Source organism: Trichoderma camerunense, assembly GCF_050948025.1.
Source record: "Trichoderma camerunense strain CBS 138272 chromosome Unknown V8C40scaffold_30, whole genome shotgun sequence".
In the NCBI taxonomy this organism is placed as follows: Eukaryota; Fungi; Ascomycota; class Sordariomycetes; order Hypocreales; family Hypocreaceae; genus Trichoderma; species Trichoderma camerunense.
In genome coordinates, this window is record NW_028145340.1 from 89,531 (window position 1) to 109,859 (window position 20,329).

At 50.5% G+C, this 20,329-nt stretch overlaps 10 protein-coding genes and 1 non-coding gene across 11 annotated transcripts; 4 read left to right on the forward strand and 7 right to left on the reverse strand.

Moving 5' to 3' along the window:
* Positions 1 to 202: 202 nt before the first annotated feature.
* Positions 203 to 3,703, forward strand: V8C40DRAFT_284587 (uncharacterized protein; the record flags this gene model as incomplete). The annotated part of the gene is made up of 2 exons (XM_083222170.1): positions 203 to 903; positions 952 to 3,703. The coding sequence occupies 2 exons, from the start codon at positions 203 to 205 to the stop codon at positions 3,701 to 3,703; spliced, it is 3,453 nt and encodes a 1,150-aa protein (XP_083067371.1).
* A 49-nt stretch (positions 3,704 to 3,752) lies between these two features.
* V8C40DRAFT_t203 lies at positions 3,753 to 3,834 on the reverse strand. Its single transcript has one exon. It is a non-coding gene; the product is annotated as a tRNA-Thr (tRNA).
* A 123-nt stretch (positions 3,835 to 3,957) lies between these two features.
* On the reverse strand, positions 3,958 to 4,863 carry V8C40DRAFT_258905 (uncharacterized protein). The gene has a single exon (XM_083218826.1). The coding sequence runs from the start codon at positions 4,272 to 4,274 to the stop codon at positions 3,984 to 3,986; it is 291 nt and encodes a 96-aa protein (XP_083067372.1). The 5' UTR covers positions 4,275 to 4,863; the 3' UTR covers positions 3,958 to 3,983.
* A 1,221-nt stretch (positions 4,864 to 6,084) lies between these two features.
* Positions 6,085 to 7,854, forward strand: V8C40DRAFT_258907 (Nuf2 family-domain-containing protein). The gene is made up of 2 exons (XM_083218827.1): positions 6,085 to 7,415; positions 7,474 to 7,854. Exons 1-2 carry the CDS (start codon positions 6,144 to 6,146, stop codon positions 7,588 to 7,590), a joined length of 1,389 nt encoding a protein of 462 aa, XP_083067373.1. The 5' UTR covers positions 6,085 to 6,143; the 3' UTR covers positions 7,591 to 7,854.
* On the reverse strand, positions 7,728 to 8,686 carry V8C40DRAFT_258908 (uncharacterized protein). The gene has a single exon (XM_083218828.1). It carries the CDS (start codon positions 8,635 to 8,637, stop codon positions 7,852 to 7,854), a length of 786 nt encoding a protein of 261 aa, XP_083067374.1. The 5' UTR covers positions 8,638 to 8,686; the 3' UTR covers positions 7,728 to 7,851.
* A 298-nt stretch (positions 8,687 to 8,984) lies between these two features.
* Positions 8,985 to 11,709, forward strand: V8C40DRAFT_258909 (AP-3 complex subunit beta). Its single transcript, XM_083218829.1, has 3 exons — positions 8,985 to 9,157; positions 9,231 to 9,373; positions 9,435 to 11,709. Exons 1-3 carry the CDS (start codon positions 9,118 to 9,120, stop codon positions 11,589 to 11,591), a joined length of 2,340 nt encoding a protein of 779 aa, XP_083067375.1. The 5' UTR covers positions 8,985 to 9,117; the 3' UTR covers positions 11,592 to 11,709.
* Positions 11,710 to 12,225: 516 nt separating this feature from the next.
* On the reverse strand, positions 12,226 to 13,632 carry V8C40DRAFT_151599 (RTA1 like protein-domain-containing protein). Its single transcript, XM_083211311.1, has 3 exons — positions 13,201 to 13,632; positions 12,567 to 13,068; positions 12,226 to 12,505 (listed from the first exon to the last, which is right to left on the reverse strand). Exons 1-3 carry the CDS (start codon positions 13,400 to 13,402, stop codon positions 12,253 to 12,255), a joined length of 957 nt encoding a protein of 318 aa, XP_083067376.1. The 5' UTR covers positions 13,403 to 13,632; the 3' UTR covers positions 12,226 to 12,252.
* A 1,072-nt stretch (positions 13,633 to 14,704) lies between these two features.
* On the forward strand, positions 14,705 to 15,248 carry V8C40DRAFT_258912 (uncharacterized protein). The gene has a single exon (XM_083218830.1). The coding sequence runs from the start codon at positions 14,728 to 14,730 to the stop codon at positions 15,031 to 15,033; it is 306 nt and encodes a 101-aa protein (XP_083067377.1). The 5' UTR covers positions 14,705 to 14,727; the 3' UTR covers positions 15,034 to 15,248.
* On the reverse strand, positions 15,075 to 16,691 carry V8C40DRAFT_258913 (NAD binding domain of 6-phosphogluconate dehydrogenase-domain-containing protein). The gene is made up of 3 exons (XM_083218831.1): positions 16,476 to 16,691; positions 16,227 to 16,397; positions 15,075 to 15,952 (listed from the first exon to the last, which is right to left on the reverse strand). Exons 1-3 carry the CDS (start codon positions 16,578 to 16,580, stop codon positions 15,230 to 15,232), a joined length of 999 nt encoding a protein of 332 aa, XP_083067378.1. The 5' UTR covers positions 16,581 to 16,691; the 3' UTR covers positions 15,075 to 15,229.
* A 748-nt stretch (positions 16,692 to 17,439) lies between these two features.
* On the reverse strand, positions 17,440 to 19,962 carry V8C40DRAFT_258919 (KilA-N domain-containing protein). Its single transcript, XM_083218832.1, has 3 exons — positions 19,333 to 19,962; positions 18,150 to 19,221; positions 17,440 to 18,078 (listed from the first exon to the last, which is right to left on the reverse strand). Exons 1-3 carry the CDS (start codon positions 19,400 to 19,402, stop codon positions 18,045 to 18,047), a joined length of 1,176 nt encoding a protein of 391 aa, XP_083067379.1. The 5' UTR covers positions 19,403 to 19,962; the 3' UTR covers positions 17,440 to 18,044.
* V8C40DRAFT_151665 (uncharacterized protein) lies at positions 17,564 to 18,079 on the reverse strand. The gene has a single exon (XM_083211312.1). It carries the CDS (start codon positions 17,947 to 17,949, stop codon positions 17,620 to 17,622), a length of 330 nt encoding a protein of 109 aa, XP_083067380.1. The 5' UTR covers positions 17,950 to 18,079; the 3' UTR covers positions 17,564 to 17,619.
* Positions 19,963 to 20,329: the final 367 nt, after the last annotated feature.

A 20,329-nucleotide genomic window follows, 5' to 3' on the forward strand; every position in this document is an offset into this window, starting at 1 on the left:
TGCTTCTTGTTGAACTACTCGTTCTCTTCTTTTTCATTCTCTTTCTGCTAATCATCAAGCAGGATTGTTTTTCGCAATACATCCTTTTCCATGCGCTCGCCTCTTTATTGCGCCGCCGTTGTTCATACGTGCTCCGCTCCATGCTTTCTGTGGGAGCGTGACAGTTTCGGATAGCTACCTGGCACAGCTGCCGAGTTTGCCCATGGATCCTTTCTCATCATTAAACTTGGCGAGATCAACGATTCAGTTGATCGATTGGAGTTCGAAATTATTATCGGGAGCATATGAGATATACCATTCTCCGGATGGCCTCACTGAAGACGATGCTGAGCTGGGCGAGAGGACGGCGATTCTTCGTAGACTGGCCTTTGGCTTAGCGAATAGATCGTCGGGCCATGTCGCTGATGGCAAATGCGAGCTACATCCGAGCCAGCCTGTCGCTGCGCCGGATATTGGCGGTGATTCTCTTGAACAAGAGAATAAGAACGCACCTCGAGAAGATGAGCCCAACGACGTGATGATCCAGCTCCTTCACCACGAGGACAACGACAAGGCAATGGGAACCGGCAACAAACTAGAAGTCGACCAAGCATACAGAAAACTTCAAAAGCTGACTTCTGAAATGAAGACCAGCGCAAAGGTCTTCGCCGCCGAAGACGTTCCGCGTAGCGAACAAGAGCAAAACCTCCAGCGCGTGGCCAAGGGATGCGACGACATCGCGAAGCGGCTCGAGACCACGCTCAAGCAGCTACGTGTCGATCCTAAGAACGCAAAGTTTCGCAAGATTTCTAGCTTTCGCCAGGCCTTTGTCAAGTTGTGCAGTCAAAGGAAGATTGATGGGATGGAGAGGTCTTTGGACAAGTATCGGACAGACTTGATTCTTCAACTCTCTGTGATTATGAGGTATGGCTTTCTTCGTAACACTGTAACTATTGGCTAATCATCACGTAGCGACCAGCAGTCAAGTGTCGTCAGAGAACTTCGCACCTTGAGAGATGCCAGCAGTCGTCTTGGTTCAGCATATGAAGAGCACCTCGACAACATCTCAAAGTCATTCCGACTGATTCAAACCCAAGCAACTGAGGACGCCGAGCAGCGCCTACATAATCCAGCAGCCTACAAGACATATAACGACGATGACGAAATTGAAGGGAAGAAATTCAGCCTCTTCTCATTACACAAGTCCTACGGAGCTTCTGACAAAGGCGGACCCTCGCAGAGCCAGAATAACATTGATGTCGACGACGAAATTCCCCAAGCATTTCAATATCTAGCAGAAACACTCCGCTCTTTAGTCACAACAGCTACCGATGTCGCCGTTGCACAACGAGTTCTAAGTGGCCTTCACTATAAAACCATGACTATGCGCATAGAAAGCGTCGTCGAAGCATACACAGACACATACGAATGGATCTTCAAGCCGCGCTGGGCCAAGAATGCAAAGGGTATCAAGGTACACTTTGCAGAATGGCTCGCCGAAAAGGACGGCATCTTTTGGGTCTCGGGAAAACCAGGATCCGGCAAGTCAACGCTCATGAAGTTCCTCTGCGATCATCATCGCACGGCCGAAGCGCTCGCCAACTGGGCGCGGCCCTTGAGTCCAGTCATGTCCACACACTTCTTCTGGAGCTCGGGGACGACGATGCAAAAATCTCAAGAGGGTTTGCTCCGATCTTTGCTCTACGAAGTCTTCAAGAAGTCGCCCAATATTATGAAAATGGTCTGTCCTCAGCGCTGGGAAGCGTCAAGGAGAGGAGAAGGCGATCTGGAGCCCTGGACGCTATCGGAGCTGCGCAGAACTTTGACTGCTCTTGCGACGTGTCATGGGCTCGGCTACAAATTTTGCTTCTTCATCGACGGGCTCGACGAGTATGAAGGCGATCATTCCGAGATCATTGCCATGCTGCGGTCTTTGGCTACTTCGCCGCATATCAAGCTTTGCGTGTCCAGCAGACCGTGGAACGTCTTTGAGGATGAATACGGTAAAATCATCGACAGAAAGCTGTATCTCCAGGATTTGACGAGCCGAGATATACGCCACTATGTTCAGAGAAAGCTGGAAGAACACCCTAATTGGCAAGTTCTCCCGTCAGAAGAGTCTCTTTACAAGACTCTCTTGGAAGAAGTAACCACAAAAGCCCAAGGCGTGTTTCTCTGGGTATATCTTGTCATCCGCTCTTTATATGAAGGCCTTACAAACGGCGACTCGCTGCCTGCTCTGGAGCGAAGAACCCGCGACTTACCGGCGGACCTCGAGTCCTTCTTCAAACACATGCTCGACTCCGTGGAGCCATTCTACCATACACAAATGGTCAGAACATTCCAAGTAGCCATGGGCTCGACATCTCCTCTGCCGCTAATGATTTACTCATTTCTCGACGAAGACTTTGAGAACCAAAACTTTGCGCTCCAAATCCCTGTCAAGCAAATGTCCATGGTGGAAGTAGTCCGCCGCCAAGAACAACTGCGCAGACGCCTCAACGGGCGATGCAAGGGCCTCCTAGAAGTCTGCCGAAACAGTAACGAAGGTCCGTACATGCGCCACCGCGTCGATTTCCTGCATCGGACTGTGCGAGACTTTCTGCGGACAAAGGAGATGAGCGACTTTCTCGCGGAAAAGGCAGGGTATCACGGTGGACCCAACACGCTCGTGTTCAAGAGCTTCGTGCCTCTGATCAAGTCCATCCCGTGGGAGGAAGTTGACGTGTCTGAGGGAGGCTTGCTATCAAGGATGCTGGGCGACGCAATGCACTATGCCTACAAAGCAGAGCTGGAATCAGGAGAGTCCCAGGTCGAACTGCTCGACGATCTTCATCGCACGCTCAAATTCTATGCAACAACTACTGGCAAGCCGATCCCGTGGTACCAGGACTGCTATACACCATCCGACGATGATACCGGCTATGCTCCGTGCCAGACGTTCCTCGAATTCGCGATCCAGAACGGCTTGTGTCTGTATGTCCGGGACCAGCTACGCCGCGAATATCAACCACTCGAGGCTCAGCAACCGCTGCTTCGCTGTGCCATTGCTCACTTGCCGGGTTACACCATCGAGGAGCCAGATTTAAACCCCATGATTCGTGTCCTCCTTGAAGAGAGGCAGTCATGCCACGTAGAGCTACTGAAACAAGACGCCTGGAGGTCCTGCATCATGGCCCTTGTGAAGATACTAATGAATGAAGAAAGTTCGCTCAAAGTCACCCACATGATAGAGCACAGGCAAGACATGATCCAACTTCTACTCGCTGTCGGAGCGGACGCCAACGCACAATGGACAGACTCCCTCCCCGTATGGCACCACCTCCTCGTCGCAATAGCTGGTTCGCCTCTGCCACCTTGTTCTGCAATCATTCAAATTACCCGATATTTCCTCAGTGCTGGCGCGAGCCTATCAGGTCCCAATTGGAGCGCCTCGGATGCCTTCACTAAGAGTTTATTGGAACGTTGCAGTAATAGCGAAACTACAAATGATACTGCTCATTTGGACTTTCTAGTCCAGATATACTGTCTCTTGATTTCGAAAGGCATGGAATTGAAGCCATCTGAGAGGCTTCTCATTCATCAAAGGCTGCCCGGGAGATTGTCCGAGTCGATATCAGCGGCCATAGACCAGCAAAAGCTGGAGAAGAAAGTCAAAAGCCAGGCCGCGGCAAAAGGATCGCAGAGCTGGACATGGACTTCATGGCTTGGCGTGCTATGGTAACAAGACGGACATGTCACGAAAATAAATTATCAAAAAATACAAAAAGAAATGCCCACTATCAGAGTCGAACTGATCACCTTGTCATGTCAAGTATTTACTAGTGACACGCTATACCGCTTAGCCAAGCGGGCAAAGAGCTTTCGATGTCTAAGCTTACTGCTAATCTGTCTTATAAACTTCTCACAACAACACTTCGAGTTTGTAGTACGTCTGTCTGGAATCGTCCCCATCGTGATTTGGTGTCAAGGACTTCGCATGGACCAGTTGTTTGACATGCTCATCATGGAAACCGGGTAGCTGTCTGTCGTTGACTCTGAACAGCGCGCTCGCTTGACCGCCCGATGCCGAACTGATGTTGGTCGCAAGAACCAAATGTGTACCCAGTTTGCGTCCTTGCTCTCGCTCCTCGTGGTGTTTTGCTGATCCTGTTCGATGAGATGGTGCTTGTGGTGAAATTTGTCGTGGTGTTTGCAGTGGGGCTGATTGGTGTGCATGTAAGCCTAGTAAGATTCGATTTCGTCCTGTGGCATATTCGCAAATGTTGCTGGGTACCTTCAATGTTTTCTGGCATGAGTTGCCAGATTTTTACACACCACTACACATCCTCACCTACTGCATCGTATGCCTTCAAAACCTTCTTTCGAAACCTTTCTTGGGCACTTGTACCTCTTGAAGCAAACAAAGATAGCCTTGCTCCTTCAGGTGTCTTGTAGCGACTGATGGAACTCGTCTTTGATGTAAGCGCTGTTCAGGATTGCTGCTCTCGTGCATGTGAGATTTCATATCGCGAGTCTTGGATTAGGACATTATCGTCTTTTGGGCTACCATGAGATCTAGCTATTATCATCGGCTGGAGAAACTGGGCCAGATTGAAGCCATGTCCGGCTGGTGGTGGGAGCATGTCTGGAGCGGCGAGCAAATAAGAACGCTACAGATGGACGCAATGTCGAGTGGCTTGGTGGATATAAGTGTTGCGCTAACAAAGCACCACTGGGGGTGGTGAGGTCGAAAACTGGAGAGCCGACGGTATATGTCGTCAAGTCGCTTCCAGAATTGTTTTGTTTCGTCTTTGATGGCGTGACACTCGTCGAAAACGAGCAGCGATGGTACTATTGGCAGACAAAAGTAATGAGTGAGCCGTCATTCAGTCAACTAGAGAGGTATATACATGTACTTACCAGAGCTCGGATGACCTGTACTATGCTTGTCCCTTGGCTGATGACGGTTGATGATATGACGAAGACAAACTTGCTCTGGCCCGCCGCTCGGGCGTCGTTGGGATCTGCTTCAAACTTGATCCCTTTTCGTCTCGTAGCTGTCTGACGGCTGTGACGGAGTCTAGGTTGTTCACTGTCTCCTTGTATCCTGCGAGGAGGTATGTAGATCCAATCAGGATAAGTTGCTGTGCAGTTGTGAGATTTGCCTGTTCAGGGGCGGCTTCTTCTATAGGTATAAATCACACTTTGATGCTTACCTGTTTCCATTCAAGACAAAATATGTAAGTGTTGTGCCGTTTGTAAACATCCCCTGAGTTGCTCTCTCGGGGTCCATCTCCCAACGTGTGTTATATGCGATGTGCCGTATGATACCGAGAGAGCAAGTAGTATTCAGAGGGTGACAGGGAACAACATGGCGAGTAGTGTAAATAGGAGATGGACAAGGAAAGATTTAGAAAGAGGAATACGGGAAGGAGAGGGGAACAGTATGTCTTTAAATAATGGACAGCTATCTGACATCTAGCTCATGTTGACGTGTATGTTAATGCAGGTATCAGTGTTTACGGGAGCTTTCACACCGCTCTTCCATAGTGTTGTTATTCACTTGATTCTATTGCTCTTTATTTCATCGAGGAAGTCAGTACATGTATGTATGAGACTCTTGCTTCTCGAGGATACTTACATTTGGTTGACTCATAGCGGCAACACGCATGTAAAGTGCACTTATCCGCATCCTGGCGGTGAGGATGCGTGCAGATAGTCATAGAGAGTAATTTTGCCTGTATTGCTTTTCCAAGTCAATATCCGATGCCTATTTGTTCATTTCATATCTTGTGCAATACTTCACCCATCTGAGAAGGAGGTCATCTACTCTTAGTGGAATCATATTGGAGCACATGTTAATGTATGGGTCTACGATAGCCTATCTGGCCATCCAAGCCTCATGATAAGCGTTTTATACGAGGCAAGATAAAATACACACTTTGAAATAATTATTGTATACATCACATGTATTCAACTCATAGGACAGATTGTTGTTGCTGTAATCTGTTGATAAACTCAATATTCGGTCTTGTTGTAGGGTAAGAGAATCACGTGATTCGTCATAGAGTTTCTGCAGCAACCTTGTTTCGCATTATTTACATGCCATCAATACCCCCACGACAAGGAACGGTTTTCGCAGTGGCATTGATTTTCGACGACCAGCAAATCCACGGCGCAAAATGGCTTACAATCCCCGAATGAGCATAATCCCGGCCTCGCAGCAACAATCGCGGTCGAGGAAAAAGGAGGAAGAGGCCGACGCGTTTATGCGGCTGCCGGACCGCGAGATTGTGGGATGCATCACCGATATTGGCATCAACTTCACCATTGCCGATCTACAGAAGCCCAACCCCGCACATGTCCAGCAAATCTTTGAGTGGTTCGCTGAATTGCTTCTGAATGCGACACGCGAGACGGTCGAGCCGGCGATGCGCGCCGCAGCAGAGGATATTTGCGGCGAGTTTGCCGATGTCATTTCGCCGGATACGCGCAATCTGATGGGCTTCTATGTGTCGCTAAGACGGCTGCTCATAGAATGTGGCATCCATGACTTTAGCTTCAACGACCTTTATAAGCCTACGTACGAACGCCTGGTCAAGATCTTCAGTTACTTGATCAACTTTGTCCGGTTTCGAGAATCCCAGACGAGCGTCATTGACGAGCACTATAACAAAGCTGAATCGACAAAGACGAGGATAGAGACTCTGTACCAACAAAACCAGGACAACGAGACTCGGTTGGAGGACATGAAAAACAACCGACAGGCTATGGAGGCGCAGGTGCGGGAGAAGACGATGCGAAACGAGGAGCTGAAAAGACGCCTGCTGGAGCTCCGGCGAAACCAAGAAAAGGTTGCGGCTCGATTGGAAGAGGCAAAGCAGAAGAAAGGAGACTTTACAACTTTACTGGAGCAAAGGACACAAGAGAAGATTACGCTGAAGCAAGAGAGCGCCAAGCTACGGCCGTATGTGCTTCAGAGCCCGCTGGCTCTCCAACAAAATCTGACGGAGCTCCGAGACATTTTAAACAACGATAAAACGCGAATCGATGCGCTGGACCGGCGTGCTCGAGCGCTTCAAACATCGGCAGACTCCTTTGCTGTCGTAGGGTCAGATGTGGCATCCTGCATCAAAATCTTGGAAGAGATTGCGATGGAGATGGCGAGAGAGGATGAAGAGATGGCCAAGAACACCAAGCAGCGCGAGGCACTATCGGAAAGAGGAAACAATGCTCGCGAGGTGGAGAGAGCAGAGCAGATGCTCAAGCGACAGCTGGCCAAATGGACAGAACGGACGGAGAAGCTGCGAGAGCAGAGCAACCAAAAGGCGCAAGATGCCAATGAGAAGATGCACGAGCTGCGGGCAACGCACAAGAGGCTGACGGAGGAGCTGACGGACAAGGGCAAGGAGATGGAGATCCGACGAGTGAGGATAGAGCAAACGGAGAAGAAGGTATGCATACAGCCTCTATTGGTGTCAGCATTTGTGATGATATACTAACGGCAGACAGATGCTTGATCTGAAAGAAGCAATTGAGAACGAAGTTCATTCAGCTTATGATGAGTATCTTAAAATGGAAGCTCACATCAAGCTATACATTACCGAGATGGAGCAGACAATCGGCTAAACTCTTGAGCTGGAGAAGGTCTACATTTCATTTTCTTGTTTATATATGTCGGAATGTGGCAATAGTGTTAAAAAGGGTTCACGGGCGTATATAATAACGGAGATACCACGGATTGGCGTTGAGGTTGGGAGGCTTGTCATGAATCTTGTTTCAATGTGGAATGAATGATGATGGCTATGGATTTGAATGGGAAAAGAGCGTTATTTGAATTACCTTTTACTTTTAAGCTTTAAAGAAAATGTTTATAAACATGTTGAAGTTTCACTTCTCATCCTGTTCAAATTCAAACCAGCGGCTGAGCACTGCTCTGACAGGAACCGTCCGTCCACTCCAGCTTCCATCATCCCTGACGGCAGTGCCACTCAAGATAGGCACCTTTTCATCCAGGAAATCATCCAAAAGTTGATGACCCCTTGCCCCCCTAGGTTCAGCGATAGCAGCCCTGACTGAATTCCTCGCCGCCGCCTCGACGAGATACGCAGCCGTAGTGCCGATGCCCTGGGCAGACCACTCGGTACCCTCACGGTGAAGCTCTAGAAACCCGTAGGCGAGCAGCAGAGGGGTCTCTGTTTTGCATCTTGGGTCGGAATCGTCCAAGCCTGATAGATCTGGAGGCGGGATTTTGGATTCTGAGGCGGAAAAGGTGCCGAGATATGCGCGGAGATGAGTGGTGCTGGGGATGAATAAGAGGCGGATGTGGCGAGAGATGGCGGTTTGAAGGAGAGTTTTGCGTTGGAGAGGGTGAAGGATGGAGGATGAGTTGTCTGGTGGCTCTGTTTGTGGTTTATCTTCTTTGATGCTTTCAGCTGTTACTTCTGCTGAGGTGTTTGGTGATGATGGATCTTGTCGCATGGAGAGCTGTAGTGCAACGTCCTCGACGAGGCCTTCGATGAAGGTTTGCTTGGGCCATCCGATGAGGATTGTTGTTGGGTATCTGTGGCGAGAGATGATGTATTGGAGAAGTTCAGATGGCGTGGATGGTGAGAGGAAAATGGAATGAGGAGATGGCGGCATGGCTGGTGTTTTTTGATTGCTGTGAGTTGTCATGTAAGTGATTTCACATGGATGGATGGTGCCCGTGCTAAGACGGTGTTTTGGCGTCCATTTGTTTTAGCTCTTCACACTCGTCTATGGAACCAACTGTGCGAGCATCTGGATGCAATGAGTGATAATAAATAATGATTAGTCTAAATCAATCTTCCATAATAACCCTTTATATGTAAATTATAACTCATGAAATAATAATTCAGTAATCAATTCGAGGAACAATGGTATTCATCTTACACCCATCCATATCAATTAGGTTCTTTCAATGCTTGGAGAAATGCCGGTTTTAGTGAGCTGCGGCACTAAACCCCACCTGGCCAGAGAGCTGCCTCACCACCAAAGCCGCACGTCATCTCTGTCTACGTACCAAATCCTCAATCTTCCTCTCCCAACCCCCACGCGACCAGCCACGAGCCTCATTACGGCCTCGACAACCGCTCCCAAAGGCCATTTTACCTCTCTCGACCTTGGCCAGAGACAATGGAGTCAATATCAAGAATCTCTGGCCTCTTGGAGGCTGGTGAGCATCCGCCAAAGCCCCGCGTCTGCATGATTTGACTTGGTGAAGCTGACCAGCTCTGTTCGATTCTCAGCAAGGGAACTCACCCTCGATGCCGCCCAGGCCACGCGCGGCGTCCGCACGAGCTCCAAACTGCTGGACCGAAACCAGATGCGAAAGCTGCTCGACAGCCGCAACGAGAGGGAGGTGCTGGAGGGACTGCGGCGCGTCATAGCGGTGCGTTTGCCTTTGTCTTGCGCCCATCCAGATCGATGCTAACAAGCTACTGCTTCTCTAGATGATGTACCGTAACCACAAGACCTTGCCCTTCTTTTCATCTGTCGTCAAAAACGTCGCTTCGCCCAATTTCGAAATCAAAAAGCTCGTCTACATCTACCTCATCCACCATGCCGAGCAGGAGCCCGACCTCGCCCTGCTTTCCATCAACACGATCCAAAAGTCGCTCTCCGATACGAACCCTCAGGTCCGAGCTCTCGCACTGAAAACCATGTCTGGCATCCGCGTGCCAGTCATCAGCCAGATTGTGTCGCTTGCCATCAAGAAGGGCGTGGCCGACATGAGCCCTCTGGTGCGCAAGGCCGCTGCTCTTTCGATCCCCAAATGCTACCGGTTGGACCCCAGCCAGTCTCCTCAGCTTCTGGAATATTTAGCAACGCTGTTGGGTGATAAGCAGTACTACGTTGCTGGTGCTGCTGTGTCGGCCTTCTTAGAGATTTGCCCCGAACGGATTGATATGATACACAAGCATTACCGTGGCTTGGTCAAGAAGATTGTGGACATGGACGAATGGAGCCAGCTGGCTACGCTCAAGCTCATGACGTACTATGCACGAAAATGCTTCCCTCGGCGGACTCAACCGGCGGCTACATCCGAAACCGAAACTCCCCAAACGCAGACCCAAAACAACAACAACAACATCGATGATTTCTACGGAGAGTCAAGCTCTTCCAAGCCCACTACCTACTCAACTTCGGTAGACCCTGATTTGACCCTGCTGCTGAATGGCATCAGGCCTCTTCTGCAGAGTCGAAACTCGGGTGTTGTCGTTGCTGTCACAAGGTGTTACATAGACGTTGGCACTCCAGAATACGTAAAGCACGCTATAGGTCCATTGGTCGCCCTCCTAAGAGGGGCTCAGGACATACAGCAAATCGCTTTATACAACATTGTGTCCGTTTGTCTAGTGCGTCCACTTGACTTTGTCAAGTATGCAAGCCACTTTTTGGTCAGATCGACAGATAGCGCACCGATCTGGGAGCTGAAGCTTGAAGTGCTGGCACTCATCTTCCCACACAGCCCCGTCCATGTCAAGAGTCTCATCCTGAAGGAGCTGGAGCACTTTTCGCAAGGATCCAACAAGGCTCTTGTACGCGAAGCAGTCCGAGCCATTGGCCGCTGCGCACAGGCGGATGCAGCCACAGCGCCTAGGTGTTTGAAGCTGCTCCTAAGCCAGATCACCAGCTTAGACGGAACCTTGGCTGCAGAGTCGCTGACGGTTATTCGGCACCTCATCCAGCAGGATGCAGAGGCGCATGCGGGGACGGTAGTGCGCCTAGCAAAGAACCTTGACTCAGCAACTGATCCTCAGGCGAGAGCGACCATTATCTGGTTGGTAGGCGAGTTTTCTGGCCTTAACGGGGAAGACAACATCGCGCCGGACGTTTTTCGCATTCTCCTCAAGGACTTTGCGAGCGAATCGGAGGCTGCAAAGCGCCAGATATTGCTTCTTGGCGCGAAAGTTTATCTTCATCATCTGAATCGTCAGAGTGAAGCAGAGAAGAATAGAGTGGCAGAGGAAGACCCTCCCATGGAGGTAGAGAAGCACCCCATCGAAAGATTGTGGGACTATGTCCTGCTCCTTGTCAGATATGATGTCTCGTTTGATCTGCGAGACCGAGCCCGCATGTATCGTGCCGTGCTTTCTGTACCGCAGCTCGCTACGCTGATGCTCCTTGCGCCAAAGCCCGCTCCCCAAGCGCCCAGTCCATCCGAGTCGAGAAAGGGATTCCTGTTGGGCTCCGCGACTCTTGTCTTGGCTGGAGGTGGCGGTCTGCACGGCCTCAGGGGATACGAGACGCTGCCTGATTGGGTTGAGCCCGGCAAGGAGCCCGATCCACGGTTACGCGAAGCAGAAAAGGATGCTACGGCAGCACGCTATGACAGCGAGAGATCTACGGTATCGGCGGCTGACAAGCTGGATGAGATTGTTAGATCGGCACCAGTTAGCAAATCGAACGGTGCTGGAGAATCTCTGAGGACGAAAACGTTGGATGACTGGCTTGCTGAAGAGGAGGAGTCCGAGGAGGAAGAGGAAGAGAGTGAAGAGGAAGAAAGCGAGGAAGAGGAGTCCGAGGAGGAAGAAGATGAGGAGGAAGAAGAAGAGGAAGAGGACAGTGATGATGATGGAGAGACTGATAGACTAGTCAAGTCATGATGATATGAATGACATGCACATAGGAATATTAATTAGAGCTTCATACTGAGAGAGGATTATTTACTCTCGTCAACATTGAATTCGTGTTCCATTTGTATAAAAAAAGAGAAAGAATGCTTCTACCAAAGGCGGGGAATCTATATGATATTTTTAGGTAACACGACGATGGATTTCCCGCGTTGAATCTTCTTCAATGGAAGGAATCCTTCTGTTTGTTGTCTGTCTTCATAAAACCAAAAGTGAAAAGAAAGATAAGAACGCCAAATCTAAGCCAAGATGCAACAAGCAATTTTAAAAACCTTTTCACCACATCCATCCAAAGCAGACAACCAGCCCTCCAACATACGTAAGAAGAGAAGAGATACACAAAAATGCCACCCCCAAGAGCCAATGAGGTTGTAGGAAGCTTCCAGACGCAAATAGGAGTTAAAAAAACCCCAGGCCCAGGAGTCGAACCTGGATCTTCCGCCCCTTATCGAGCTCGGGTCCGCATATTAGACTTTCGTGCAATAGGCATTCCCGGGTGTCACCAGCTATGCTACCGTTGCACCAGCCTGAGTTTCTTCTCTTTTCGTTGTAGTAGGAGTTGTTATAGTTTGCTTATATAGGTAGGTAGGTAGTGGTCATTGGTCTGTGTGTTGTAATTTTTTTTCGTTTCAACTTAGGCGTTGTCGACCTTGATGCCCTCGCTGGACTTGATGCCCTCACTGGATGAGCCGGGCTGCTCCAGCTTAATCTCCTCGGTGGGCTTGGCGGCCTTTTGGACATCGCGGCGCATTTGGGGGAAGTAGATTCCAGGGTGGTAGAAGGTGAGGAGGAAAGTGGCGACGAGGATGAGGGAGCTGTCGAGGACGAGGAAGCTGGGCTGGTCTTGCATGATTTTGTTGCCCCAGCCACCGGCCATTTCAGCGATACTATCAAGTAATTTTGTTAATATTATGGTTTGTATGTGAACAAAAGGGGGGTATAACATACCGGTAGATGCATCGGATGAGGATGACGACGAAAGCACCAGACATAGCATAGCGAAACTTCTTAAAGTTGGCATCATGCCAGAGCTTCCAGCCATCAGTCCCCTGAGCCTCAGGGCGAGCCATGTACTTCCTCACGCGAATATAGTAATCGGTGCTAAGGAAGCCAAAGACGATAAGCACAACGACCTGCAGTGCAACACCGGCGATGATGGCGCGGTTACCGCTCTCCTGAAGCTTGCGGTTGGTCTTACCTCCGGCAGCGGCGATGCCGCCTCCGATGGCCTGGACGATGAGGCAGCTCAGGTCGGCGGGGAGGAAGATGATTGGGTACCAGCGTGGGGTGATGCGGGAGACGGCGGGGTTGAGGTTGATGGCGATATGCTTGAGGGTGAGGTAGATGGAGACGCAGATGAATGTGGGCGCGAGGATGATGGCGCAGATCTGGAGCTCGAAGGCGCCGTTGTTCCAGGGGTTAGAGTGAAGCTGGATGCGACCAATGTAGCCTGCGTGAGGTGTGTAAGTGAGATGTTCTCATATAACATTATGAAAGAAAGGGCATATAAGATGTGAATGAAAAATAAAAGAGATTGCTAGAGGTGTATGAAGATGTGACATGATGTTTCGATAATACATACCAAGCATTTCCAACAAGAGACCGATGGAGAGGCCGATGGCATACGTATATGTCTTCTTCCATATTCCCAAACCGATAGAAGCCACCGTCAAGATACCGAAAACGATGGCGAAAAAGATGCCAGATCCAAGGTTAGGATAGTAGCCCAGCACCGTAGCCTCGACCGGGCAAGCGGGCGAAATCTCCAGACATTCTCGCGCCATTGTGTGCGAATTCGATTTGTGCCGCCTCTTTTTCTTCCTTCACTCTATCAAGCCTCGTTTTTGATTAGTAACCCTGTGTTTTTGTCCCTTCTGTCCTTCTCCCCTTATGATTGGGAATATGTGTCGTCGGGTTTCGGAATCCGGAAGCGTCGGTCCCTTTGGCGGTTTTAGTCTTCTGAACCGTAGAGGATCTGACGATGTTGACAAAAAGGCCGAGAGATTGATAAAACAACCCGGGGATCCTCCAACAGCAAGGTTGAAAGGAAGAAAAAGAAAAAAGAAGGGGAAAACAGTGGCACAGGGCTGGGGGAGCCAATATTTACGGATTATGCAAACTCACGCATTCTAAACATGGAGTTTGAGCAAAACCCGAAATCCCAACCAGCGAACCCCATCCACTAAGGCCAAATCCTTGGCATCCCATCCTTCGTCCCCTTGTTTTGCGATCCGTCAGCCTGGCGCTAGAAAAGAGCGGGAAAATAAAATAAAAAGGCAGAAAAAGGTGTCGAGCAACGCCGCGCAATTCGCCCGTTGGCCTGTCCCACACCCCCTGTTACGCGGGGATCCTCTTTTTCGTATCGATGTTCGCTTCCTTTCCCAGGCCCCCAGCCCACATGGCAGCGTTGCCTCATTCCGAGCAAGGCGGCTGGACAACCTTATTCAGATAAAATATCGCTATGTGGTTTGCTGGTTCTCTTCCACCCCTGGCCTGGCATGGCTGCAGTATCGTATCGTATCTTGTACACGTACTCCGAACAAGGCACTGAGATAGATAGCGATCAGATTAGGTAGCTCATCCCTCCATCCCAACTCCGAGCCTGCAGATTAGTATCATATCGTAATCCTGCAAAACATGAAGCATAAACGAAACTAATCTCCTCAAAAGGATGACTCAAAAAACGCCCGCCCGTGTGACTTTCACGTTCCTGTCAGCATCTTGAATACGGCTCGACGCCTAAAATCCCACCTCGTTAACAGACAAATAAGAATCCTAAACTCTCGCCCGTAAAGAGCAGCCACCCGCCGAGGCGAACAAAGACGCCACCCCGTCCCGTCTCAACGAATCCACAGCCCGCAAAAAAAAAAGAGCCAAGAAGGAAGTACGAGTAAAAGAAAGCAAATACGCGTGTTTCAAACGAATCGAGGTCGTAAAGCCGCGTTAGCGCTCCCAAGCCCGCAGGAGTTCGGGTTCGGCGTAATTCAATAGTCCACCTATGGCAGCTTGAGGCGGTTGACTAAGCCAACATCGAGCGGCTCAGCGAGCTTCCGAGACGAGACTTTCACTTATACGCGTATATGAGGCTGATCCTTTGGAATACGATACGATGGGAAAGAACGCAATGTCCGGCTTAATAATGGGTCGGTTTTATTTGCTGTTGGGCGTCCACGTTGATACTGCACGAGTATGTAGGGCGTTTCGAGTTGAGCATTTGGTCACTCAGGTCTATGGCGTCAATATTACGCTTCCAACCACTTTTTTGGTGAATATCAAATATGGAGTAAAACTCCCTTCCCCCTTCCTACAGGAATTTGCATCTGCATATCACATGCTGGTGAGATGTGAAATTGCCTCTCACGCAGCCCTACAGCTGACATCTCCGACCGGGCTATCTATCCGGCCGAAAAGATGAATCAATTGAATCAGATGTGGATTCATAAATGACAAATTATCCTTATCATCAACGCTTTGGATTTACTTGATCTGTCATCTGTCCGTTGGTAGACAATGCAGGGCAAGTAGTACCGGCCAATATCAACAGCAGGGTTATCAAGATTTTCAGCTCCCTTGACCCAAAAATTAATAATCTATTTCTTTATTTTCTTCCTCTACTCCTCCTTTCCTCCAAGATATCTATACACGACCGAAAAGTCGCGGTCCTTGCAATCCTCACGCTGCGCCGCCTTGTCATACATGTCAAACGCCAACGTGCCCAACTCCGTCTTCGCCTGCGCCGACTCAGCAGCAACCAGCGCCAATCGAAGATCCTTTCTCATGAGCGATATGCCAAATCCTCCACGGTAATCACGGCTCGCAGGCGCCGTCTCGATGACACCCTTTACGGGGTTGTTGATCTCGCTCGGCCAGCATCTGCCCGTGCTCACATTCAGCACGTTGGCAAGCGTCTTGGGGTCCAGGCCACATCGGATGCCCAGGTTCATGGCCTCGGCGGTCGCAATGTTGTTGAGGGCTAGGAGGTAGTTGTTGGCGAGCTTTGCAGACAGACCGGCGCCTTGGTCGCCGCAGTGCAGCACCTTGCGGCCCATTAGGAACAGCGTGGGCTCGACGCGAGGGAGGATGCTTGCGTTGGCGCCCAGCATAAACGTCAGTGTGCCTGCTGTGGCGCCGACAACACCGCCTGACATGGGCGCATCGACAAATGTGCCCTGTCCGGCTTCTGATACGGATTTGGCGACTTGCCGTGATGTTGTCGGGTCGATTGTTGAGCAGTCGATGAAGATTCGGTCCTTCTTTGGGAGCGAGTCTGTGAGGATGGACTCGTAGACACCTCGAACATGCTGTGGCTCTGGCAGGCAAGTGACGACGGTATCCTATTGTCATTCCTATTAGCGTATGTTCACCGGTCCAAATTTATACATGAAATCAACGAAAAGGTGAATCATCGGGTAAGTAATAGTAGAGAGTAAGGGCGGTATTTCACAGTATTTGGCGTTTCAATTGTAATCAGAGAAATCATGAAAGCTGTGCACCCTTCCAACCTCAGCTCAATCCCGATCATAGCCGGGGCAACAAAGACGGTCCCTGTGGCATCAACGCGAAAGCACGTAGCAATGGAAAACACCAACACTCATTAACAAAACTTACAGCCGTCTTAGAAGCGTCATGCGCGCTCGCCGCAATCTCAACAGCAGCCCCTGATGAAGCAGCCTTCATCTCTGCCGAAAGACCCTCCAAGGCCGTCGGGTTGACGTCGAAGATGGAGACCTTGTCTGTAGGCTTCAGCTTGGACTGAAGGTTCTTGGCCATTTGGTAGCCCTATCAAACCCATTGTCAGATACAACCGTCTCACATAAAATAAATGATCATAAAAAAGCTGAGAGGCATGAATCTCACCATCTGGCCGAGACCGATGAAGGCATAGTTGTCAAGCCTCCTTGATGTACTCGCAAACCCCCTCCTCTGGACTAAGCTCCCCAGACGTGTAGCTACGACTCTCATATTGGGCAATTGGAAGCAATCAATCTCCAGCCGATAGCTACATAAAAACGAAACTGAAAAGAATGAGAGAGAAGAGAAACAGGCTGCTATAGCCGAGAATGCAGGGTAAAGATAAAGCTTCAATGGCCGAGGAGATCCGACCTAGGACGTGTGGGGGTGGATACATTCCCCCGCGAAAGCCGCACATTGCCGGTGCCAGCCATTTCTGGGGGAGTTGGCTACCGGGGTGTTACTTGGGTGGATGGGTGGTGCGGCCGCTTACTCGGATGTCGACGGTAAGTATCGAGGCGACACCGGAGGAAGAGCTTACAGCTGTGCCGGACAAGAGGCGTAATAAGAAGTATTCGGATGTGATGAAACAGAGGATAGGAGATCATGAAATGGCACTTTAATTGATATAGTAGGTATTTGTATATGAATTTATACATGGATTTGTTCATTAACCTTGCAGATTACATTTCCGATACTAGGTAAGCATCAAAGCCTTTCCATTAATAGGCCGATTTGGAGATCATGGGGCATTGCGAGTCCATTTCAAATATGGTAGGGATGAGATTGATACTCGACGAGAAACTTACAGAAATATATCCTTCCCCTGATAAACCATAAAATGCCGTAACAATATCCAAGCAGCTGCCCGGATTCTCATAGCCATGGATCATAGATGAACGACGTGACCACTACCTGCTAGACTTCATATCAGCGCACTGCAGACCACATCTCAAAGCAGCCATGGCAACACAGGCCTCGTCACACACGGGCACCACCATACCTGATGTGAGATTTTCATTTCGTTTTAATTCTGTATTACACTGCCCATCAGCTCAGATTGTCCCGTCTCCCTCTCCTCCCTCCATAACTCCAGGTATTCTCCCCCTCCACTCCACCATACATGTGAACCACAGCACTTCATGGACGAGACTCTGACAAAACAAAAAGCCAAAATCATCCAACACTCGTCTCCGAGACAGAACATGGCAAAAAAGCCATCAATGTTTCTTTCTTTCCCTCCTTCTTCCTCCTTCTTGAAAAAAGATTATCATCCCCGCCACAAAAACCCATCGCGTAGACCAGCCCACATCGCGCAATGGACTCTGGTAAACCCGTCGAGTTTGCAACGGGAATGTTGTTTAAAAAAATAGGTGCTATGTCCAATGAAAGAGGGAAAATCTCGCACACGCAGAAGAGAGAAAAGAGAGAGAAGAGAGAGAGAAGAAAAAAATAAGGGCGAGAAATATGTTTCGGTTTTGGGAGGGTAAAACATCGCCTCCCTGAGTTGTAAAAAGAAAAGATAATCACAGATTAAAAATGACAGAAAGACAAAGGGGAAGGATAATAAAAGCAAAAACCGCGCCATCCCAATCCTCATTCAGCCGCCATAAAAGATCAGTTACTTTCCCTTCAATGTCAGATTTTACGCAACATAACATAACGACACACACGGCTGAAGCCTCTTCGTATCATTTATAGGAAGTTTGCAAGCCACGGCACAAGTGCTCTGCGAAACGGTCAGTACATGCAACTGCAAAATAGGGGTATGGGGAGAGGAGGGGGGGAAAAGCAACGTACCCAACTGCAACTGTTGCGCCAATGCCAAACAATGCCCTCTTCTGTATCCTGCCCTTGCGGACCTCGACTTCGGTCTTGATCTTCTTTGAGCGGGGCGCCTCCTCAGTCTTGTCTCCTTCGGCAGCCTCGTCATCCTCTTCGCCGGTGTCGGTGGCCTTCCGCTTGTTCTTGGGCGTGCTCTTTGGGGTGGGCTTGTTCTGAGCCCCTTCCTCCTCTTCGGCGGCCTCCTCCTCTGCCTTCTCAGCTTCTTCCTTGTCCTTCTCAACCATGGCCTTGGCGGTAGCCATCATCTCCGCAATCTGCTCAGGGCTCGGGGGCTGGCCTGCCGTGAATGGGAGAGCCTGGGCATCTGTCTCAGCCTTGGCAATAGCGGGCTCAAACTCGGTTGACTTCGGGGCAGCCTCCTCCGCCTCTTCCGCGATCTCGCTCGGGGCCGGTGTGGTCTCGACCGAGGCCTTAGATCTGGTGTTGCGCTTTCGACGAGGAGAGGCAGTTGTGCGTCTGGTGGCACTGGTCTTGGTTGGGCTGGCCGAACGACGGCCGCGAGTTCGGGTCGTCGGAGTAGTGGCCGGGCTCAACTGCGTGGGCGCCTTAAGACGATCGAACTTGGGCGGCGCAGTGATGGTTTTGGGCGAGGCATCAGCCGGCTGGGTGGTGGAGATCTTTGCGGAATCCAGCAGGGCCTGGATCCAGATGCTAATGTTGTACTCTTCGGCGAGGGCCAGGGCGGCTTCCGGGGGAATCCAGATGTTGCCAGCCGTCTCTTCGGGGCTCGTGGTGGGCTGAGCCTTGATGAACTTACGCTCTGCCTCCTCCTCCGCGGCAGCCGCGTAGGGAAAGGTGGCCTTGAACATGCCCGTCGCCGAGATGTAGCCATCAAAGCTGCGGCGCATCAAAAAGTAGCTGTTGGGGCTGGACTTGAAAATGCCAGACACGATGCCCTTGGGCAGGGGCGCGCGCAGATGTGCGTAGTCGAAGAAGCCCAAAGCACCGGCCTCAGCCTCATCGCTGCCCACCATCTTGGGCGTCAGCTTGGTCTGGCCGAGACGGCGGCGCGACACGAGTTCCGAGTCTGCAGCATTCCGCGTCAGTGGTGATTCGGGCGCATTGGCGACAGTGCAGAGCGCAAAAGGGTGACCAAGTCGCTTAAAAAGAATCAATGATGGAACATCAATTTACTTACACGGAGGCACATCGTCGATGAGCAGCGGATTCCGCTTGGCCGGCAGCGATCTTCCTGCAGCGGGGGCCATTGTGTGATTTCCTCTTTGGGGCGTGCAAGGAAACAGATAAGGCTTATGTGTCGCGGCGCAAAGCGTGTCGATGGAGCCAGTCGAAACCGAAAAGCAACTCCTTACAGGCGACTAGAGGCGGCGCAAGACAATTAGGCGCGCGGAAACGGACGGTTTGGGTCGCAGAGGCGGCGAGTCCTTGTGGTTCGCGCACGAACGAGCTTCGCATGCAAAAACAGCGAATTTCTGGCGATGGGCGGCGCGTCGGGCTTAAACAAGGCCAATGCACCGCGGAAAAAATGCGGACAAGATGATGCGGTCTCGACCGGGAAGCGCCTGGGCGACGGGCCTTGACTAAAAACGCAGCAGACGAGGCCTGGGAGGGAGATTGTGCTGTGCTTTCGGCGGGCTAGCAAATGAAAAAGGGTGAAGAGAAAGATTCACTCGCGATGGTGGGCGAAGAGTCGCGCAAATTGCTGGGAGCGCCTGATGTGGCCTGGTCTTTGCGGAGGCATATGTACATGGTACCACTTTTTTGCTAGCCGGGTACTTTGCGCTTGTTTCTGCGCTTTTGGCTTTTGGGGGGAACTGAGGAACTGAGGGACCCCCCCAAAGCCCCCCGAAGGAGTAGGGCCCTGTAGGGGTCTGGTTCCGTGGTCCCTCTTTGAGAACACGGTAGCGTCGAGTTCGAGCGCCCAACAGACGCAGCCGTTGCCGCTAAAAGAGTCCCAGCCAGCTGCCGAATTCAATTGATCCCTGTTCGAGTGCTAATGGAAACTGGCCTTGGCTGTATGTAGTCAATTGGCGGCTCAACTGCAGTGTAGCATTCTGCCGGCATTATACAGTAGAGTACGGAGTACGTGCAGCTTGGTACCAACTTAAGGTCAGGTGTTTCCTCAACTGCAAGTACCAGAATCCCCGATTTCTTAGCACCCAGAAGTACTCGTA